The sequence below is a fragment of the Amphimedon queenslandica genome, unplaced genomic scaffold (assembly GCF_000090795.2).
Source record: "Amphimedon queenslandica unplaced genomic scaffold, v1.1 AMPQUscaffold_13492, whole genome shotgun sequence".
NCBI classification, from domain to species: domain Eukaryota; kingdom Metazoa; phylum Porifera; class Demospongiae; order Haplosclerida; family Niphatidae; genus Amphimedon; species Amphimedon queenslandica.
This window is the reverse complement of record NW_003546272.1, coordinates 450,463-472,141: the sequence shown is the minus strand read 5'-3', so window position 1 is coordinate 472,141 and position 21,679 is coordinate 450,463. Positions and strand designations below refer to the sequence as shown.

The window sequence follows — 21,679 nt, the reverse complement described above, 5'->3', positions numbered from 1 at the left end:
CTTCACACAGTGACCCACCCTCGCCCTCACCTTTGGTTACGCATTTTTAATTCTGATTTAAACTGGTTTTTCTATAGCTGGGTTAGTCTGAAGTCTCCTAAAAGGATGTTTGGTTCTTGCATAGATTGTTGTTCCTTCACGGCATGTACTTTCACAGGCGGAATCGGTATGCCACTGACATTTCCACTACAGTAGATTTATAATTGCGTGATGAAAGGGTTTAAGTTCGGTGCATTACTGCATTTGGGGGTATCCATTTTATTGGCATAATAATTATGATGATGATTGCCTGACCAAATAGCTAATGATGTGCTCCAACTCTCATTGTCTAAAAAATTAGTCACTGAGATATGAACCTTCAAAAATGCTCATTTTTGCTTCCTACCATGTTACTTCCTTTCAGTAAGTAAATGAAAGCTAATGATAAGTTAGTGCTATACATTACTAGGCAATAGGCATGAGAAAATAACAAGCGTAACAGTGTAAAAAATATTCCTATAATTGATTTCACCACCTTGCATGCATAGCTGGGCACTTATTAAGACTTATGAAGATTCTCTCTACCTTCTAATGCTTCTAGAGAAGTCTTTCAACAGTATCTCTATGTTCTCTTGCTGTTAGAAAGCTGTTAACTTTGTCCCATGTGTAAGCCGCCATTTTGTTTGCCGTGACCACGCCCACTCACGTAAAGCGGGCGTGGGAGGGTGGTGCTATATTGTCGGGTGGCGTGGTGGGGCAATGCGGTAACTTGCCTGTACCGTAGGAGATAAACACAAAAAGGCTACTGCTGTTGCTGTGTAAACTAGACACAGACCAATGAATTATAGTTTCATAATAGCTGATTTAAATGAGAAGGATTTGTCTATGTCCATAGCAGCTGTTTTAAAATTCTATTTGAAGTGTTATAAGCATTTGAGTAAAAATCCAATTTGAGAGGCATGCCATGAGAAGTTAAATAAACTTTTATACTGACCTAAAATTTATCTTACTTATCTTAGTTTATACAAGAAAACATGTAATTATCATAGGTATAGGAAGCTATTGAAAAGGGGGGGCAGGCACCGCACACAGTTGACAATGATACATGCAATTTCTCACAATAAAATTTAAATATTTCTTTCTAACTTGAATTAGTTCAGCTGGTAGCTAACCATGCATTTAAGGGAAATTAAAATTGACTTGAATGACTTGGTGGCGTTGGTGCATTATCATTATGAAATGCTTATTGGTATATATGCTTTGAGTTGAAATGGTGTAATCTTCAAAAAAGCCAGTGAAGTAAAAGTGGGGGGGGGCATAGCCCCCATGTCAATAAAAGTGGGGGGGGGGGCAGTTGCCTCCCCCCCTATTCCTACACCCCTGATTATACAATCACTTGAGATAGCGCACATTGAAGCAAATTGTGCATCAGTTTATGGATTGGAATGATTCAAAAACAGTCCTCCTGGCCCACTAGCCCACTGTTACAACTTACAATACAATAACCAATGAATATAATTATGGTTGCACGGGCAAAGCCCGCAAATATAATTATGGTTGCACAGGTCTTTGCCTGTGCTTGCCTGTGAAGGGACTGACTTCCCTAAGTAACCTAACAACAACTAAGTGGCCTAGCCTTGATGAATTCAAGTTATTATTTTTATTCATTATAAAGATATGCACTGTTCAATAATGGTAGTCATGTAAAGCCTGCCATCCACTATTCAACTTTGTTGAAAGATCAAAATAACCACAAAGTTGCTTTGAACAAGTGGAATAGCGGATGATGGGCTTTAATAGTACTATTTTTGAAAATATTACATTATATTTTTTCTTTATTCAGTTCTATCGATCCTCCTTGGTTTTACTATTTCTCTTCTCCTTTGGGTTCACCTTAGATCTGAGACTAAGGTTCCTCAAGAGTGGTTCACTAACGCTCTTGCAAAAAGTGAGACCCAGAAAAGAATCAAACAGTTGACTAAGTCTTGGAATAAGTTTCAGAAAAAAATCCAACAGCTGGCTAAGGCTCAGAATAAGGCTCAGAAAAAAATTAAACAGTTGACAAAGGTTCGGAATAAGGCTCAGAAAAGAATCAATCAGTTGACTAAGGCTCGAAATAAGGCTCATAGAAAACTTAAACAGTTAACTAAGGCTCGGAACAAGGCTCAGAAAAAAATCAAACAGTTGACTAAGGCTCTTACAGAAAATCAGAAGGCCAATCAAGAAAATCAGAAAGAAATTGAACGGTTGAATAAGGCCCTTACAGAAAATCATAAGGCTTATAATGAAAGTTGGGAAATAATTGAACAGTTAAATGATGCCAAGACTATTGCCTTAAAGGAAGAACTACAAGATGAAAGAAAATCTCATGCGTCAGAAAAACGCAAAGCCATCTTACTTACAGAGCAGCTTCGTTATGCTAAATCTTGCTATGAAGGACATCTTCAAGAACAAACTGAAGAAAAGGAAAAAATGAAAAAGGAAATTCAATTGTTAAAAGAAACCATTAATGCTTTGGAACAAGAAGTTGAACCGCAACCAAAGAAATGTATTCAACTTCAAGATGCTGAGGTACAAGAAAACGATGTGATCAATAACGAACCATATGCATACCAGTAAGTGATATGTAATTTTGAAAAAATAATTGCTTATTATTATGTTAGGGATACTTACTCTTATGACTATTCAGTAACAGGTTTGTATATAAGTAATGTAAACTTTTAAATGATGATTTCATTTTTCATTTTAGATTTTGATAGCAGGATTCCATATGACAGCAACAATAATGATTATAGTAAATAAACTGTCACAGAAATAATCATTTTGATTAATAATATTTTTTAGGTCTTGATAACGTAGTTACCTAATGGAAGCCTGTAACAAAAATGAAAAAAAATTTTGCCCCAAAAAAAGAAGTGTTCAGCGCCGCTTCATCTACAGAGCACTAATGAAACTGCATATATCTGTATAACTGAACACCAAACACGAAATCATACTTTTTGGTGATACACCAGCTATTATTATTATAGCTGGTAAGACATTCCACGATGCATGCATGACTTGTACAGAACCTGTACAAGTCACGCATGTATGTCTTACCAGCTATAATAATTACCAAAAAGTATGTTATCATGTTTCCTGTATTTATAAAAAGTTGTATAAAATATATGCTTTTTTATTGGTACTCTTTGCTATGTGCTATAAACGTATTGCTATAAATGTATTTCTTGTTATTATTATTATTATTATTATTATTATTGCCTTTTTGTGTATTATTTAAGCAAATTTTTAATAAAAATGGTTATCTTATTGTTTCTTTTACACCTTTTAAAATAAAGTACATATATCAATGAACATTTATTTTGCTAATCCAATAGTTTTTAATGATTATGTGAATGTCACAATGAAAATTAAACTAGAATAAAATCCAACTACACATAAAATTATGGTAAATAGAGTATAATAATTCATAACATAATTAACATTAGAAATAGATCTACACTTTCCAAAGACATAATTGTAGTTCATATAATTATAGTGTCAGCGAGTGTAAGTCATAATAATAATAATAATAATTAATAATTAGTTTGTTTTCTTTTCTTTTGAAGTCCCTGCTATATTAACTGCCTGCTCTAGGCCTCTCTGTAATAATTTCATATAAATCGGTTGTAAAGCCTATGAATAAAAGAAGCAGAATCATAATACATGCACAAGTAAATTCTCAGCAACACGACATGTATATATAAACACTAATTCTCATGCTGAGAAAAAGTTGAGTAACAGACAAAACCCACTTATGCACATTTTTAATTTCTAATACACAGTATGCACATGTACACACAATCACTCAATGTACAAACAGTGCTACCCACTTGATCCCATATAGCTGAAGTAAAGTTATCAATGATGGTTCCTACGCTCCTCAACTGTCCAGTGTACCTCACATAGACCCATAGCCCGACCAGCAGGAGTGGTATGTACAGACCCAGTACAGCAGTCTGTGAGAGGCTCTCTATGCCAAACATATCCAATATGGTGGAGAGGATGTAAGAGAGGACCATTACAAGACAAAGGACAGCTGGTGTCCTGTATGCATTCATCAGTTGCTTGCTCTCGTTACGTTTGACAAAGTTCTCGTATGCCTCGTCAATCATTATCTCTAGTTTCTTCATGTATTCAGCACTGAAGACATCCCCACCCATCTTGGGCGTCTCGAAAAACTGTTCCAGGCAGAGCATTCGGAGGGACTTGTGTTCCTCTTCGAGTTTCTGAGGAGCTAAGTAAGGTTTATCAGCACCACACAACTACAATGTAGCATAAGAAGATTAGAAAAAGAAAAAAACAAGTAACAGGTGGAGTAAGTATGTGGACATTTTCCTAAGCAATAGAACATGCTCTTACTTCTTCCATTTCTTTGTTATACTTGTCAATGGCAGCTGCTTGTGCTGTTAGATTGTTAGCCTCAGCCGTTGCCTCTAGCATTGACTTTGGCTCAGGAAGTGATTCACTCTCAAATATTTTAATATAAGCCTGCAGGGTACAATAGTGATTGATCGTTCCTTATATCAAGATTACCTTAAAACATTCAAGGAGGCCTCGGCCAGTTATTATGTTTCCGTTTATTTTTTTGACGACTAAATTTTTAGATTGTAGTAAGAAGGGAACAAGCTCGAAAAGGAATTTTTTAAATTCGCTATCAATGTCTAGAAAAAAATATTTTACACATAAAAATTAATTTATCATTCTCCTCCATTTTCTTTCTCTCTCTCTCTATCTAACCTGATAGTCTTCCATCGAAATGAGGGTTGGTTGCTACTTTAAGGCCAGGATGAGGCATCAGGTAGCACGATATTGAATCAAAGCAGTAAGAAATGTGCTTGCGTACTAGTTTAATCTCCTCGTGCTGAGTCTCTGACACCTACAGGCATGAAGTCAAAAGTAATTGATACTAGAACTAGATAGTACTATTACATTTTAAGCAACTTTAAAAATTCATAAAAAATCCAATTTTGATCGGAATCCACTCAAACTTTCTACACAGCATAAGAACATGTATATGCATCAGAAAAAATTATAAAAATGGAAAATTCTCTCGTAGTCAATTTTGGCAAAATTTGGCCAGCAACCCTGTACTATAGTACAGGGACTTTGGCCCGATTTTGGAGTAACTTTAAAAGCTCATAAAAAATCCAATTTTGATCGGAATCAGCTCAAACTTTCTACACAGCATAAGTACATGCATATGCATCAGAAAAAAATTATAAAAATGGAGAATTCTCTCCTAGTCATTTTTGATGTACTACAGCCCACAAGAGAAACTTACAGTGAGTACTTTGTCTAAATATTTTCTTCCACCTTCTTCACCGTAAAAATGATCATAAGGATAACTCCAGTCACGTACCAAAAAACACAATGACTAAACAGAAAATAAAACAAATCAACATTATATAGTACTAATGATACATAGGTATACACTAGTATATACATGCAGTTTCAAATCATTATACTGTAGGTGCTATTATTACTTGAAAAGGTTTGAATTTGCTTTGTTTGAGTGCCAGTCTCCCATACTCTGTAAATAACTGTACAATGAGAAAAAGGATAATATTAACAATACAAGAAACAGAAGAGAAAAAAGGAGGATGACGAGGAAATGCATTAGCTAAAATGAGAGTCGGAGTATTGATTTTTGTTGCATGTACTAACATGAAGGTGCTGAAGATCATTCTCTTGTATCATCATTGACAAATTATAAACCTAATAATAATAATAATAATAATAATAATAATAATAATAATAATAATAATAATAATAATAATAATAATAATAATAATAATAATAAAGGAAGAAGAAAAAGAAAAAGAAGAATACATGCAATAATGTCAAACACATAATCCCTTCTCTCCTTTCCTCTACCTGGACGGATGATATCATTGTACTAAGTGCAAAAATGGTGGCACAGTCCTTTACTGTTGACTGGTTGTCAAAAGCTCCTTGAGTATCCATTATTAATACACAGACCTACAAGATACTGGTATAAAACATAGCATGTGCATATACATGTACACATGCACTATTAATCCTGTAAGAGCATTCATTGGACAACAAAATTATACACTTAGGTCACAGCCAAGACTAACAAGTAAATATAAAATTTACATGTGATACAATTATTAGTACTAATCTACAATCTTTCATTCCCATTTCCTTAATGTTGTTATCATATACATTGTACATGCATTGGATTGGACAAACCTCCTCTCCTGATTCTAGAGTAGCAGGGAATGCCTCGCTCCACATTAATATCCCAGTGGTGTTCCTCTCTACTCCTCCTCTCCACGAAAAGCCAGTCAATGGTTCATCATCCTCTCCCATCCAGTCATTCCTGCTAGTCTCTCTGGATCCTTTCTATTGAAATAAAGGGAGACACACTCATTATACTGGAGCTATGCCTTGCACATTGTGCAGTATAGCTCTAAGTACTGTACTCTTGTTACATGTATTTCATGGTGAATGACACATAGCATTATTATTGATACGAATATTAGGATTTATAATTGAAGCTATGAATTAAAAATAAACAGAGTCCATTGCCAATGATGATAAGAAAACAGCAAAAAATACATTACATACATGTACATACTGTACTACTAAAGTATATGTAACTGTAAATGATATCGTAATATCATATCAACATAACATTGATATTACTGTGAGCATACATTATCATTATAGTGCTTACCTTATGACCAAGATAGCGAAGGAAGAAATCCAACAAGAACGATTTCCCTTTTCTAAAAGCTCCGGCGACCGAGAGAACTACCACAGGTTTGTCTCTCACTTCATCATCACACAATATGTCCTCCAGAGCCTCGATATTCAACTTAAACTTATGATCATCCTCAGGTATTATAATCTCAATTGGTCTTGGCCTGTCATCAACCATATCTTCTCCTACACAATATTTAAATCTCAATTATCATGATATGCACAACTACTGTATAAATCATTGTTTGTTGCTAAGGGCCGGGCATGGTAACCAGTGTACCCATACAAATTATCCTTTCATTCATAAAATACATGCAGGATAGTAAAATAGTAGCTAAACTATTGCTAAAAGCTGCATATTAGTTCACTAGAGTCTGTACTTACAATAACAATAAGAGTACCTCCCATATTTACCTTCCCTCTCGTTTCTTAGCTCCTGTACGCTCATAGCAACGGCTCAGCTACCTTACTCCTTAAAGAATAATCTATATCCGCTACCTGTCCCTTTGAGCAGGTTCCTTGTGTAGAAAAATCCAGCAAGAGCTGAGTAAAGCAGTGATAATGTGAGAGAGGTATAATGGTGTAGTCACGTGCATACAGCCTCATGTCACATGATATTTCTTGTAGGAGGAGCAATATCAACAGAGATTAGATTTAGATCTGATTTTGATACAGTAGAGTAGAGTGAGAGGAGGGTCTGCTGCTCATCATAATGTCTGAGTCTTATGGTAAGACAGTGAGGGCCAGGGAGGGCTTTAGAGCAAAATATCTTGGTACCTACTCTTTCTCTCTCCTCCTTTCTTTTTGTTTGTAGATTATTTGTTCAAGTTCTTAGTCATTGGCAATGCTGGTGTTGGCAAGTCCTGTCTTTTACATCAGTTCATTGAACACAAGTGTAAGAGAGAAAGAGAGGGAGGGAAAGGAAGAAGTACCACCCATCTACATGTACATATACATGTATAACCTAATTATGTCTACTTGTAACAAGGGGAGATAATTCTCACATGTTGTTGCCCCTTAGCTTTCGTCACAATGTCAATATGTATTATGTGTATATACATGCACTAGTAATTTTTACACTTGTTCTATATAATAAACCCATTAGCAACGTGTAATCCCCCTTCTACTACCATATTTACTCTATTTAACAGTCAAGCAAGATTCCAATCACACCATTGGTGTAGAATTTGGATCCAAAGTCGTGTCATTGGCTAACAAGTCAGTAAAGCTTCAGGTGTGGGATACAGCTGGCCAGGAGAGATTTCGTTCAGTAACAAGGAGCTATTACAGAGGAGCAGCTGGGGCCCTTTTAGTATACGATATATCAAGGTAAGACTGGGAGTGATTGTGTAAGATGTGGTTATCATAATGTTAGCCATGTAATAGTATCATTTATATTATCATTCCATTGTAATGAGAGAGTGAGAGAGGACACTGAACTTTTGTCCTTTGGGTTTTTTTTTACCAGGAACTGTGTTAGTAAATTACTTCCTTTCTTCATGTTGTGTTTTTGTGTTTGTTTTCTCTCACTCTACCACTCCCTCCTTCCCTCCTTTTGTTTTTTAAATCTTTTATTCTTTTTCTCTCTCCCTCTTCTTTTATCTTCTATTGAGTAAAGTAGGCTATTATTATTTTTTTATTATCCTTTTTTTTTAGTCGTGAGACTTATAATGCTCTTACTAACTGGCTGACTGACGCCCGCACTCTTGCGAGTCCAAATATTGTGATAGTTCTAGTTGGGAATAAGAAAGATCTGGAAAGTGACAGGGAAGTGACTTTTATGGAAGCAAGCAGATTCGCTCAAGAAAACGGTACACACACACACTTAATGTTCAATAATACCGTAGTGCATCTTTTTTCTGCGCCTGCCATCTTGTACTGTATTAATTTAATTTTTGTGGAAGTTTTTTTGCAAATCTTTAAAGAATTGTGAAATCCACGAAATTTACAGCCCTCGAAAAAAGGCGCCCTATGGTAATTCTTTTATTTGCATTGCTATTTTACTGTTGCTGCTCTTTGTTGTTTTTCTTGTGTCTTTTTTAGCTTTCTCTTTGACTCTTTCCTCTTTTTTAGAACTTGCATTTCTTGAGACAAGTGCTCTGACAGGTGAGAATGTGGAGGAGGTCTTTCAGAAGTGCACCAGATCTATACTCACAAAGATTGATGCAGGTATGATAACTTTGATATTGATACTGATATTGATATTGATGTGATACTGATTTATGATGACATTATTACAATCAGGTGAGCTTGATCCTGATAGAGTTGGCTCAGGTATACAGTATGGTAATGCAACTGTGAGGAGAGTCACTCAACCAGGACAGAAAGAGGGCGGGAATAAAGAAAAATGCAGCTGCTAGTGACAATCATGCACACTGTTATTATTATTATTATTATTATTATTATTATTATTATTATTATTATTATTATTATGTGCTCTATCTTTGTCAATGTTTTAGATTGTGTATTGCATTCTCTTTTAAGTGTTGATTAATCCCTCCCTCCCTCTCTCTCTCTCTTTCTGTTTCTCTCTCACACACACAAACACGGCATGTTTGTAATAATAATTAATTTAATTTTGTCATTTTATTACTGTTGTTTATTGAGTGTTTGAAATAATAAATTAAGAGCAAAACACCGTTGGTTCATTGTCCTTGCCAACATAAAAAACTAAATTATTTTTTAAATTGACTCACAGTACCCTTTACCCTTAAAGTTATAAGTAGACTACTATACTATATCCCAGTTCAGTTTGGGACGGAAGTGGAAGCAGCTGCGTGGAATTTGAAAAATGTAGCTACGTCACAATATGACGTAAATAATGATATAGTATATATATAGTATATATATATATATATATATATATATATATATATATATATATATATATATATAGTATATATAGTAATTTTATGATGACTTTGGATCATTAGATGTAAATAATTACCACTTGATTCACAGCTCTTTTTTTGCTTCAGACTCCTGAAGAACTTGTTTAGTACAGCAGGTCCACTGGAGGTTGTACTGTAGTACAGTGTACACTGTATGCTGTTTGGACATTTTATAAGTAATAGAATTTTATGGTTCACTTAAGTTACAAATTATTATTGTGAATTTGTGATATCATTTTATTTATTTATTTATTTTATTGCATAGGTTGAGTAGTGGTGGACCAGAACTCTTAGTCTATCAAAAAAAGACCGTGTCTTACAGCAACTCTGTTAGTGATAATGTGGTAGCAAAAAATGCTCATAACTTGAAAAATATTTGTCGGAATCAGCTCAAACTTTCTACATAGCATAAGTACATCAATATGTATCAAAAAATGTAATAAAAATTTGGGGTGATTTTGGAGCCATTTTTTAGAAAAAACCATGGGCTAGCCTTGGGTATTTTTCAAAAATTTGCCTTTTTAAAAAATGCTAATAACTTTTAAAATATTTGTCAGAAACAACTCAAACTTTCTACACAGCATAAGTAAATCAATATGTATTAGAAAATGTAATAAAAATTTGGGGTGATTTTGGAGCCATTTTTTGGAAAAAACCATGGGCTTATAGCCTTGGGTATTTTTCAAAAATTTGCCGTTTTTTAAAAATGCTCATAACTCAAAAAAAATTTGTCAGAAACAACTCAAACTTTCTACACAGCATAAGTACATCAATATGTATCAAAAAATTTAATAAAAATTTGGGGTGATTTCGGAGCCATTTTTTGAAAAAAACCATGATTTATTTTTTTTAATTTTTCCATTTTTAAAAAAATGCTCATAACTTGAAAAATATTTGTGGAATCAGCTCAAACTTTTTATACAGCATAAGTACATCAATATGTATCAAAAAATGTAATAAAAAATTTGGGGTGATTTTGTAGCCATTGTTTAGAAAAAACCATGGGCTATATAGCCTTGGGTATTTTTCAAAAATTTGTCGTTTTTAAAAATGCTCATAACTCAAAAAATATTTGTCAGAAACAACTCAAACTTTCTACACAGCATAAGTACATCAATATGTATCAAAAAATGTAATAAAAATTTGGAGTGATTTTGGAGCCATTAAAAAAAACCATGGGCTATAGCCTTGGGTATTTTTCAAAAATTTTCCGTTTTTTTTAAATGCTCATAACTCAAAAAATATTTGTCAGAAATAACTCAAACTTTCTACACAGCATAAGTACATCAATATGTATGAAAAAATGTAATAAAAATTTGAGGTGATTTTGGAGCCATATTTTTTTGAAAAAAATCATGGGCAGTTTTAAAAAAAATGCTATAGCCTTTGCTTTTTTTTCAAAAACTTACTACTTTTAAAAATGGCTGTGACTTGAAAACTTTTTGTTAAAATCAGCTTATTATCAGTAATGCATCATTATATTAGGTTGAGGACTTGAACTATTGTCTGAAGAATCTGTCATTTATAATTTCCTCTTCTCATTCATGGCATACAAGAACAGTTTTGAATTAATGATATTCCATTAATTAATAGATATATAGGCAGACATGTATGGGCTCCGCTCCTGATACAGGAGAAATTATTTTATTTAAAAATTCAACATAATTATACATGTACATGAACATGACTAATATAAAAAAGATTTAAAAGAGAGAGAGAGGAAAGGAGAGATTGAGTGCAGAAATAGACAGGAAAACTGAGTACAACACATTGTAGATAAATAAAAACAAAACGAGACAAAACTTTTTAAAAAAAGAACAAGAATTAATAAAAGTGGAAAAACCGACTGAACAAATGAATCATAGAACAAACTATTATCATGTTATTATTATTATTATTATCATTGTTATTATATCATGCTATTAAAGTGTTTTTTCTTCATCTCCAGGTGTAAGTGGATCGCCGAATACCTCAGGCAGTTGACTGCAGCTGTTGGTTAGACCTCTTAGCCCTCCATTCTTATTATTAGACTCATCACCATCAATCTCATTCACTGCTTCAGGCACACTCATTAATCGAACCTGAATACAATTAAAATAATAATAATAATAATTTGATCTAGAAATAATTTTTAGGGAGTAGTTAAACTAAAAATGTGCAATTTAAAGACACCTAGGCTAAACATAAGAGACCAAAAGCTAAAAAAAATTTGAGATTTCAGAAGATCTAGACAAAACATGAGGAGGGACCAAAAGTCTACTAAACTCCCTCTAACAGTGATAATAATAATAATTACAGTATCGCAGCAGAAAGCAATGAAAATCTTAGTAATGTGTTTTAAAGCATGGGATCATTTTTTAAAGTTAGAATTATTCTGTCATCATCCCACTTTTGTCTCAGCTTACACTATTTTCTCTTAGTATCTTCTTCAGTGTCCCGACTTCTCTTTGAAGAGATACAATTTTCTCGGAGTCCTGACGATGTATTTGCGATTGTATGCCACTGCTTGATTTGATGGTGGTCGGCTCAAACACATTCTCTCCAGTGGGATCTTTATATAATGACCACATCTATTAATAATAATAATAATAATAATAATATTAATATTAATAATAATGATAATAATAATAACAATAATAATAATGATGATAACAAAAATAACGACCAATATCTAAGAGAGTGAAATTAAACTTTTGCACAAATGGGAATTCAGTACAGGGACTTTGGCCTGATTTTTGAGTAACTTTAAAAATTTGTAAAAACCAATTGTGATCAGAATTAGCTCAAACTTTCTACACAACATAAAAACATGTATATGCATCAGAAAAAATTATAAAAATGGAGAATTCTCTCCTAATCCTTTTGGCAAAATACTCCATGCATGTACCACAGTACAGTATTTTGTCTCATTTAAGAAATTCATTAGAAGCTGAACATTATGCCACAATCATGTGGAAAACCCTGACAATATCACAGTATATAAATAAAGCAGGCTTTACCTTTGGTAAGAACATCAATGTGACGGTACTAGTGGTTCCTATGAGAGCAGCTGTTAGGTACAATCCTTCAGATATATTAGTGAACTCTGAGAGTACAGTAACAATGATGATAACGCTAACAGAGCAAGCAGTTACTATATACACAATGGCAACCACTTCTTTGGAATCGTTGACTGCTTCAACTTTCACTCCGCGAGTCTTTGCAGCCAATACAACAGCAATAGCCTCCAGGATGAGTATGTAGATATAGATCACAAATATCCATACTAACGAGGCAGCATGATAACAATTGACACCTTGGTATATAACTTTAATACCATCCTCCTGTGTGAGAGAAGGGAGAGAGTGAAAATCACATGATTTTACGTATTACTAATGTGTTCATTTATTTATTTATTTATTATCATTATTTTATTTATTTATTATTATTATTTCACTCACGTTAATGATGGGAGGAGACTCAGGATCTTCAGAATAAGATACTTCGGGTCTAGTGAAGGGTATGGCTGTACCAAGAAACAATATGAAAATGAGAATACCCTCCAGTATAAAAACAAAAAAGAACAGATGCCAATCGGTCAATACCTACAGTTAGAAATTATGAATAAAATGAATATAATTTATTACATCACCACTGATACCAGCTACATGTATGTACAATGCATATATGCAGCAGCAGATGCAATAGATGAACATTTGTCTTACTTTCTTATTTGCTCTTGGATTACGGAATATTCTGTATATTCTGAACATTTTTGCAAGCATTGGTGCAAAGATAGAAGTAATGCCAAGAGATAACATCCATATGTTAGCCTATAACAAGAGAGGGAATTGATAAGAAAATTTATAATACTTAAATAAAATTGTTTGACTCTTCAACTACTATAAGTTTATTTTATAAATAATTAACTCACAATGCAGACAAAAAGAGAAACGGTCTCAGCGTTGGATGGCTGGAGCGTGACGAATGGAAGAGAGTAGAGGATAATGGCACCGGCAATGATAAAATAATTAAGATTAGGACTGGTAAGACGAATAATCCTAAAAAGACACACAAGAATTAAAACAGATCTTGAGAAGCATAATCTAACATAATGTAGTAAATTTACTAAATTTAGCAGCTGTTATCAGTTACAACGAGGCATTCAAACTAACTTTCTGTTCCTGAAGATAATGTTGAATATAAGGCAGATGACGGTAAATATTATACCGACCGATGACCATAGGTACATAACGATGACGAGGATGATAGAGAATGAGCTGAATTCGTATATTGGAGTGCCGTCAGGAGGGACGCCATCTATTTGAAGGAGGAGAAAGAGAAGGGAGGAGTGAAGCAAGAAATAAAAAAAATACATATATAATAAATATTCATACATACATACATACATGTACATGCATACATACATTATATTGTACATGCATTATTAGTGCCATTTCTTGTAGTGCAATATTATGCAGTGCATCTTACCAGGCCAAACTGTAGAATTGCTCTCATTCGAAAAATAATTAAACAAAGACTCCGAGACATTAACTGTAGCAAATGGCTCTACTTGTAGCTGACCGCCATCTAAGGACAAAAATACATTAATAGCTATTCTTACTAGAGCATTGACTAAAGACAGAGAGGAAGGAGAGCCAGACATTATGGAGGGAGTAAGTGTGAGGGATGAAGTGTAGCACTCATACCATAACTGCATGTACAGCATTTATAAGTACATGCACATTAACATTCCATTACCATCCCAAGCCACAAAATGTCTGGCATCTCTCATTAAAACACACCCAATTACAATAAACTCACAAATATATGCACACACACACACGCACACACACACGCACACGCACACACATTAATTACAAGCAGGCATTAAGACATTAGGCAAGTGCATTTTAGACTAAACAATTGATAATTTAAAAGTATCAAAGATAAAATGTTTGTTTGTGAAGATTATGTATGCAAATGTCTCAGTTAAACTTAGTTAACACATGCTTGCAGTTGCATATTGGCTGAAGTTAACATTAGTTTATAAATTTAAATTGCAAAGCAATTACAAAGAACATTGTATGGTATCTACATGTTCATTAGTACTTATAATTTTTAATTTTCTTCAATGCGCTATCTAACTGTACAAGACACGATAGCCTTTGAAGGCTAACTTGCTACTAATGCAACAGTGACTGCAATAGAAAATATAATTAATAATAATAAACTAATATTGTCCACACACACGCACAGACACAAACAAGGAAATGAGACACAAACAATTAAGAGGAGCAAATATCATTGCTGCCACATACTTTACCAGATCATCAAACAAGTAATTTAGTTTAAACTAATAATACCAAGAATGACCTTACATGTTTATCAACGGCACTATAGACTCAAATAGGCAATCAGGTGTTGAGGCTACATGTACAATCAAGTAATTACAGGTACAAATAAAGTTTAAATTACATGTATACATGTACATGTATAGCAGGCCCTAGATTATAGCAAACCCGAATTAGGATAACTAATAATAATTATATTATATTTACATGCATACAAGCAATTATTAACAGTTCAGCTGTCCCCTTGGATTGTAATTAATAGATACTAGGAAAAGGCTACAGACAGGACATAAACATAAGCAACACTTGCATGTATATATCCGTAGAAACATCAATATCTACATGTACATGTATAATATAAATGCATAATATTTTAAAATAACTATTACTATTATTATTATTACTACGGACTAGTCGACACTATAAACATAGGTAATGTATACAATATAGCAGTTTTTAATAAAATCAACAGAGAAATAGGAAGTGGATATAGCAAACTGACAGACACAGAATTAAGCAAGAAAATGGCTTCAGTTTACCAAGACACAATTTTCAGTAATTAAAGAAAGAGATAGTGCAGTCAGTACATTATTTACATGGACCAGGTATGTCCCATTTATTGCTACGAATTACCATTTTAGGAGAGGCAAGGGGAACATAGTGCCCACCACATTACATGTTTATTATTGGCTGGGATCATGTAGAAACCAACCAACTGAGCTGATACACTCTGTATATAAGGAATATTTGTAATTAGTGTTTGTTAGTGTCCTAATTCTGTCTGAGTGTGTAGTGATTTTCAACTGATAATACAAGTATGGCATTTGTGGTTTATAAACTCCATTACCTCATCACATGTACACATGTACATGTACATGCATTACGCTGCTAGCGCTGTAGAAGTACATGCATGTGGTCACCATGTAAACTATATATCATGTGACTGCTATAAATGGTAGAATAGGTATATGTGTACATATACACACAGTCAGTCACACTCCCGGGTGACATGAACAATTAATTATACACACAGACAATGGGAAACTCTTCAATGTTGCTTTTTAAGGTGTATTCTGCCCTTATCAGCTTACTTTCTCTGTATTGTGAGACGTATGTTATGATAGTCTTTCTTATCCCATCACTAGTGAATGATACATCACCCTAAATAATAAATAATAATAAAATATAATGCTTTAAAAATTAATACAGTAGTTTACAATCATAGAATTCTTTTGAAAGGTAACCACGTCATAAAACTTGCTATTGTGTCTACTAATAACAATAGAACAGAGTAGAAATACTCTTAGCATTATGAAGGGTGCATTAAACATTACGTGTATGTATACATTCAGACAATCACAAAAAATTCAATTAGCATGAATCCTGACCACACATTCTTACATTTTAGCTTTTGAACCATGGAAACTAAACCAAGTATAACCTAGAATGTTCCCTGAATTAAAATTCTATTTTCCAGTTTATAAAAACAATGTTACTATTTCCCACATGATATATTTAAACAGATTTAATCACTATTTGATGCTGCCATAGTGCCATGTAGTAGAGTGATGATGTCTGTAACTATTAAAATAGCTACAATAGTTTATTACAATATCATTAGTCAGGTCATTGATCAATCTTATACTCCTGTTACATTCCAGCAATACATGCAATTTATTCGCCACCATATAAGCGAAGCTGTAAGGGAAACAAGTACGCTGCAATTGCTATGTGTCGATCACGTCCAAATGTACGTGTAGATAGAACGTACATGTACATGTATTGTAATTATGTGAATATTAACAAATTAATTACAGTTGTCCAAATGTTACAATAAGGTTTATAAAACAAATGCTTCGTAAGTGCCAGCTACATGTATAAGCGAAAAGTGTGGCACTGATTCAAAATATTAATAACAATCAATTTACGAGTGATAAAGGAAGGAAGGAAACTACAGCATTAAACATTTACCGATTTCCCTTGAAAGGCAGACTCAATAATGTTGCTACGAATGACACAGTTACTAATGTTACTAGTCTCGTTGATGGAGCTCGGCAGTCCCCCAGGGCACGAGGTATTATGATTGATCCCTTCATCAATCATTGACTGGGTCCTATTGAGACCTCTCATTAAAGACACCATTGCATCATAAGCAAAAGCATATCCATCCATCTCTGAGGGCCTTATCTAACAAAAATAATAATAATAACAATAATAATAACAAAATTATCATATAAACATAAGAAATCTCTCCTCTGCCCTTTCCTTCCTCTTTTAACATGAAACAGAATCCACAGCAAAGCTACAGTATGCTATACCTCTTTGTGCTGCCTTATTGTGATTGCTCTGTCTAGTGCTTCATTAATCTCTCGTTGCATACAACCAGAACTGTCGTCAGTTAGATACCAGTCCTCATTGTACCAGTCGTATATCAGCCAAGCATAGCCAGGATAGTATGTATTATTACGATGTGCCTATAGTACAGAAAGGGATGAACTAAATATATGTATACACTATATATGTACATGTCTATACATTAGAGGATTTGGTGTATGTGTGTGTGTGTGTGTGTGTGTGTACGTACTGTGCATAAAACCCTTCTTGCTGTATTCTGGTATGTGTTAAGGAAGAATACCCTAGCCTCTGTCCTCTAATATTGACACAAAGAAATGATTAACATTAAGAGAAACAAAGTAGACTTACAAATAAAAGATCAGCTGTGATATTTGTCTGCGGTCTCATGTGAACTGTGTCCAATACTTTGACGTTTTCTGATTTCAGTCTTAGCTTTAAGGCATACTCGACCTACAGGAGAAATAAGAGATCACGAGGGAGGTGAAAAAGGAGAGAAATGGCATCATGACAAGTGACATGAGTTTATTGACAAAGACTTCATTCATGAGCGAGAAGAGGGAGGAGAAATAAAGAAAGGGAGGGAGAGAAAGACAAAAGATTAAAAGGGGGTGGGAGTCTGGGAGAAAGGAAGATAAATACATATACAGCAGAGAGACAAAAGATTGAAAGGGGGTGGGTAAATACATATACACAAGGCATTAATAAAGAATTCAACGGTTTTGTTGTGCCCTCTTCATATGCTAATATGATTTGCTTTGATGAACATGTACAGATCCACCACAAACTATAAGCTACTGGTTAAAGCCATTCATGAATTCATTCCAATCCATATGATGTAATGAGAACTCAGATGAAGGAAGATTAACATCATAATGGAGGCAATAAAGCTGTCTTTAATGGAATGAGTCATGTCAATGAAGCATGAAAGTCCATTCAGACACTTGCAATTAATGTACACACACACATCTGTCTCCTTTTCCCCTAAATAACTAATTTTACTGTCTCTACTTTTCTCTCTCATTCCCTCCTTCCCTTTAGGGACATATTGTATATCAAATAGAACCACCATACATTTACAATTAAGGCATTCATGGTAATTGTAACAAGACATAGTGTTAACTTGTCAATGAATGATCCATTGGAATCAGTACACAAGCTAAGTTCAAGTGCTTAAAGCTAATGAATTAGCACCCATTCTCCTCTTCCTGCTTTCATTTCCCCTTTGATTTTTCTAAGTATTGTGCACATTTCTCTTGAGAAATGCCAAAGATCTACTGTTACTAAAATAAGAATAATTACATTACCTTCAAAAAATTATCATCGACTTCCGTGATCACTGAAATCTGACTCCACCCGTATTCTGAAATAACAGCAGCAAGCGATGAAACAAGGGAGACTCTTGATGGAAACACTTGTACATAGTTCTGCGAGTATCTCATTAAGCCAGGATTATACGATATCTAGTATTACAAAAAAAAAAATTAGAACTGCAACAATAATTATTATCTTTTAAATGCTTTTAGTTCAAAATTTCCTTCACCCTGTACTCAAATGATTATTGATGTATATAAATCATGTCATTTTGTATACTTCGTAGGCGAGAACCAAACAACAAAATAATAATAATAATAATTAGTACAAACTCTCTGTTTGGAATCAAAATCAGGCCTACATCCAAGAGAAGCCACCAGCTCACAGAGGCAGAGTATTGTTTGTATTGTTACACAGTAAATAACAACTAGCCAGTAGAGTACGGGCTAACACTCACAAGAGGTATTTTCAGGTATTCTGCAATCTCTAAGAGTGGAGATGTAGTTGAGGGACAACCACCGCCTATAATGGAGACAAAGGGAGACGGGCGAGACACGTATTGAAGAGTTTCTTGTAGCCCTCTTGAAGCATTGCACTATCAGAGAATGAGTAAATAAAGCGTGCTGTAAAATAAAGCAATACCTTATCGTCTAGGGGAGTTATGTTAAGTGAGTATTGAGGTAGTAGTTCGTTGGAAAAAGCTGCTATAGCGTCTGTGGCCCCAAGAAGAGCTGGTGTAGAATTGTACGTCCCTGAATTAGAATAGACGATGTATACATCGAGTCTTTGTGAAGCCGCGTTGAGAAGTAGAGAGGAGAGATACAACAAGAGAGCTGTAGCAGAGACCATATTACTATACTCTAACCCAATCACTGGAACAGTGGTACTGGATCTTTGCACACATGCAGTCGCTTCCTGCCACTTCAAAAGGTGGAGCTTTAAGAACTAAAACGTCTTTATTTCTAAATCTTTTAAAATAAAGGCCAGTAAATTTCTATTCTTTAGACTAGAAACATACAGCAAAAATATTCATTACTGTTTGACTTGACCTCAAAAAAATAGTAAACACTATCTATGATTACTTGATTAGTATTGATGACCACTATACTGAATGGCGCATAATCCCGGTTTATCCCAATACGCATGCTCAGAAGAACAAAACTCCTCCCTCCCACGTGTATATGCATATATGGAGAGGATTACAAAAAGATTAGCTTGTGACTTGTCTCAGCTACAGAATGTAATTAAACGTGATCCACATTCATACTTAGAAGAGGTATGAGCCACACTGTCAAGTTAAAATTAATAACAATATTTTTAGTTTCAGCTCCAGTTGCATCATTATACTGCTCTGTTGAAACTCCTTCTCTTAGATCCTGGGAATGAAGCAAAGCCGTTCCAAGAACTTGTCATTTTTCTTGCTCAAGTAATCTTGGCAATAATAGCATTACATTGGGGCGTGGTCTAAATGAAGCCCCTCCTATTATAATTAATCAACTGAAGCTAATTCATTATTGGAATTAGTGATCAATCCATTTATGTAATACACATAATTTGTTCTAATGGTATAGGTATGTCATTGCTATCCTCAGCAAATGTCGTCATATCCAAAGGAAATTGACTCATTGTTAACCGAGCATGCTTCAGTACTTCATCCTGACTTGAGAATGGTGAGATACAACAAATGCCTCTAAGACTATGTACTTTAGAATCTTGTACTTTAAACGTACTTTAGAATCCACATTACTTTGATGTATGGGAGGGGGAATTTTGTTTTCTGAACCCCATTAAAGCAATTTTTATAACTAATGGAACAGAACATGAGTATACAGTATAATGGTATGTACATATGATAACAGCTGCTGGTAGAATTCATCCTACTACTTGTACATGTACATGTACATTATATCGAGGCTTAATGCTTGGCGTGCATGGATATTAATGGACCACAGAACACAATTATTTAAAGCATTCTTATAATGAAATCAAGTTTTGATTGAGAGAAAGTAAATTTGATTGAGAGAAAATGGCAAATCGTTTTTGACTCTTTACATATATTGTAGTATCATTGTGTAAATGATAGCATGAGTTATGAATGTACTGTACATGTACGTGTGTGTGTGTGTGTGTGTGTGTGTGTGTGTGTGTGTGTGTGTGTGTGTGTGTGTGTGTGTGTGTGTGTGTAGCCAATTTCTCCTATACCACAATAGGGTAGCCTTTTTTTATGTGCCAAATTATTTTACTACTAGAATGAAGTAATTGTTTTTTAAATGTATTTATAAAGCATACATGTATGATGCTTCATGGTTTGATGATAGGTTTTCCATTTGTGTGTTCATACATGTAGTGTTACTAATCTTATATTGTAATTGTGTTATATTGTAGGCACTCTTCAAATCATTGACAATAATGAGAAATAAAGATCTGATCTCACCAGAGAGGTATACTGTATGATATGGCTCCTGTCCCTCACTCTCTCTCTCTCTCTCTCTCTCTCTCTCTCTCTCTCTCTCTCTCTCTCTCTCTCTCTCTCTCTCTCTCTCTCTCTCCTCTCTCCCTCTCTCTCCTTTCCCTCTCTAAGGTTACTAGAGTTATGTTTCATTCTCTTTCGTTGCCAAGACAAGCTATTAAGATCGGTATAATAATAAAATGCATGTAAATAATAATAATAATGATAATAATAATAATAATAATAATAATAATAATAATAATAATAATAATAATAATAATAATAATAATAATAATAATAATAATAATAATAATAATAATAATAATAATAATAATAATAATAATAATAATAATAATAATAATAATAATAATAATAATAATAATAATAATAATAATAATAATAATAATAACAAATGAAGATAGGCACATGCACATTGTTGGCTTGGCTTGTTTGCCAATGATTGTCGTTGACAGGAAATTGTAATTTACTATTAACCTACTGTGTACTCTATGTAGTATGACTTGTTGTAATGTTTATGTACATAAATATACTATAATATTGTATAATGGACTGTCCTAATGCAATATTCTCTC

The 21,679-nt window shown here is 33.9% G+C and overlaps 5 protein-coding genes across 6 annotated transcripts in view; 3 read left to right on the top strand and 2 right to left on the bottom strand.

The window, feature by feature from the left end:
- The first annotated feature begins 1,152 nt into the window (after positions 1-1,152).
- Positions 1,153-2,846, top strand: LOC109580408 (TNFAIP3-interacting protein 1-like). The gene is made up of 5 exons (XM_019993494.1): positions 1,153-1,228; positions 1,823-2,594; positions 2,643-2,674; positions 2,729-2,773; positions 2,824-2,846. The coding sequence occupies exons 1-5, from the start codon at positions 1,153-1,155 to the stop codon at positions 2,844-2,846; spliced, it is 948 nt and encodes a 315-aa protein (XP_019849053.1).
- A 510-nt stretch (positions 2,847-3,356) lies between these two features.
- On the bottom strand, positions 3,357-7,357 carry LOC100637324 (atlastin-2-like). The gene is made up of 12 exons (XM_019993575.1): positions 7,162-7,357; positions 6,722-6,933; positions 6,235-6,387; positions 5,896-6,000; positions 5,686-5,736; positions 5,505-5,561; positions 5,303-5,395; positions 4,759-4,897; positions 4,555-4,682; positions 4,381-4,509; positions 3,852-4,283; positions 3,357-3,654 (listed from the first exon to the last, which is right to left on the bottom strand). Exons 1-12 carry the CDS (start codon positions 7,193-7,195, stop codon positions 3,562-3,564), a joined length of 1,626 nt encoding a protein of 541 aa, XP_019849134.1. The 5' UTR covers positions 7,196-7,357; the 3' UTR covers positions 3,357-3,561.
- Positions 7,358-7,371: 14 nt separating this feature from the next.
- LOC100632149 (ras-related protein Rab-4B-like) lies at positions 7,372-9,382 on the top strand. Its single transcript, XM_003384359.3, has 6 exons — positions 7,372-7,475; positions 7,562-7,642; positions 7,899-8,076; positions 8,404-8,558; positions 8,821-8,916; positions 8,992-9,382. The coding sequence occupies exons 1-6, from the start codon at positions 7,460-7,462 to the stop codon at positions 9,105-9,107; spliced, it is 642 nt and encodes a 213-aa protein (XP_003384407.1). The 5' UTR covers positions 7,372-7,459; the 3' UTR covers positions 9,108-9,382.
- A 1,866-nt stretch (positions 9,383-11,248) lies between these two features.
- Positions 11,249-19,726, bottom strand: LOC100637199 (gamma-aminobutyric acid type B receptor subunit 2-like). Of its 2 annotated transcripts, XM_019993573.1 has the most exons (17): positions 19,656-19,726; positions 19,280-19,605; positions 19,095-19,232; positions 18,631-18,786; positions 17,675-17,776; positions 17,556-17,621; positions 17,290-17,445; positions 16,943-17,158; positions 16,063-16,132; positions 14,109-14,207; positions 13,793-13,937; positions 13,552-13,678; positions 13,343-13,450; positions 13,079-13,222; positions 12,638-12,961; positions 12,044-12,208; positions 11,249-11,719 (listed from the first exon to the last, which is right to left on the bottom strand). In XM_019993573.1, exons 2-17 carry the CDS (start codon positions 19,484-19,486, stop codon positions 11,561-11,563), a joined length of 2,382 nt encoding a protein of 793 aa, XP_019849132.1. In that variant the 5' UTR covers positions 19,487-19,605; positions 19,656-19,726; the 3' UTR covers positions 11,249-11,560. The 2 variants fall into 2 exon arrangements, with proteins under 2 accessions (XP_019849132.1, XP_019849131.1); XM_019993572.1 differs by lacking the exon at positions 19,656-19,726 and having other exon boundaries at positions 19,280-19,648.
- Positions 19,727-19,733: 7 nt separating this feature from the next.
- Positions 19,734-21,679, top strand: part of LOC100637072 (protein SDA1 homolog) — a 5,264-nt gene continuing 3,318 nt past the window's right edge. The window contains exons 1-5 of the mRNA XM_019993493.1: positions 19,734-19,913; positions 19,959-20,063; positions 20,209-20,307; positions 21,023-21,078; positions 21,219-21,273. Coding sequence (XP_019849052.1) covers positions 19,749-19,913; positions 19,959-20,063; positions 20,209-20,307; positions 21,023-21,078; positions 21,219-21,273 — 480 coding nt within the window. The 5' untranslated portion in view covers positions 19,734-19,748. The remainder of the gene's footprint in view (positions 19,914-19,958; positions 20,064-20,208; positions 20,308-21,022; positions 21,079-21,218; positions 21,274-21,679) is intronic.

What these genes read in the sequence shown, in the direction of transcription:
- LOC109580408 (XM_019993494.1), top strand. Translation starts at nt 1,153, where the DNA reads ATGCATTTAAGGGAAATTAAAATTGACTTGAATGACTTGGTGGCGTTG. An exon ending in TCATTATGAAATGCTTATTG is followed by an intron (nt 1,229 to 1,822) that starts GTATATATGCTT and finishes TTCTTTATTCAG; the next exon opens with TTCTATCGATCCTCCTTGGT. An exon ending in TTATGACTATTCAGTAACAG is followed by an intron (nt 2,675 to 2,728) that starts GTTTGTATATAA and finishes TTTTCATTTTAG; the next exon opens with ATTTTGATAGCAGGATTCCA.
- LOC100637199 (XM_019993573.1), bottom strand. Translation starts at nt 19,486, where the DNA reads ATGGTCTCTGCTACAGCTCTCTTGTTGTATCTCTCCTCTCTACTTCTC. An exon ending in CAATTCTACAGTTTGGCCTG is followed by an intron (nt 13,938 to 14,108) that starts GTAAGATGCACT and finishes TCCTTCAAATAG; the next exon opens with ATGGCGTCCCTCCTGACGGC. An exon ending in AGTCTCCTCCCATCATTAAC is followed by an intron (nt 12,962 to 13,078) that starts GTGAGTGAAATA and finishes TCTCTCACACAG; the next exon opens with GAGGATGGTATTAAAGTTAT.
- LOC100637324 (XM_019993575.1), bottom strand. Translation starts at nt 7,195, where the DNA reads ATGAGCGTACAGGAGCTAAGAAACGAGAGGGAAG. An exon ending in ATGATCTTCAGCACCTTCAT is followed by an intron (nt 5,562 to 5,685) that starts GTTAGTACATGC and finishes CTCATTGTACAG; the next exon opens with TTATTTACAGAGTATGGGAG. An exon ending in CTTCAGCTATATGGGATCAA is followed by an intron (nt 3,655 to 3,851) that starts GTGGGTAGCACT and finishes TTTTATTCATAG; the next exon opens with GCTTTACAACCGATTTATAT.
- LOC100632149 (XM_003384359.3), top strand. An exon ending in TCAGTTCATTGAACACAAGT is followed by an intron (nt 7,643 to 7,898) that starts GTAAGAGAGAAA and finishes TCTATTTAACAG; the next exon opens with TCAAGCAAGATTCCAATCAC. An exon ending in TTAGTATACGATATATCAAG is followed by an intron (nt 8,077 to 8,403) that starts GTAAGACTGGGA and finishes CTTTTTTTTTAG; the next exon opens with TCGTGAGACTTATAATGCTC.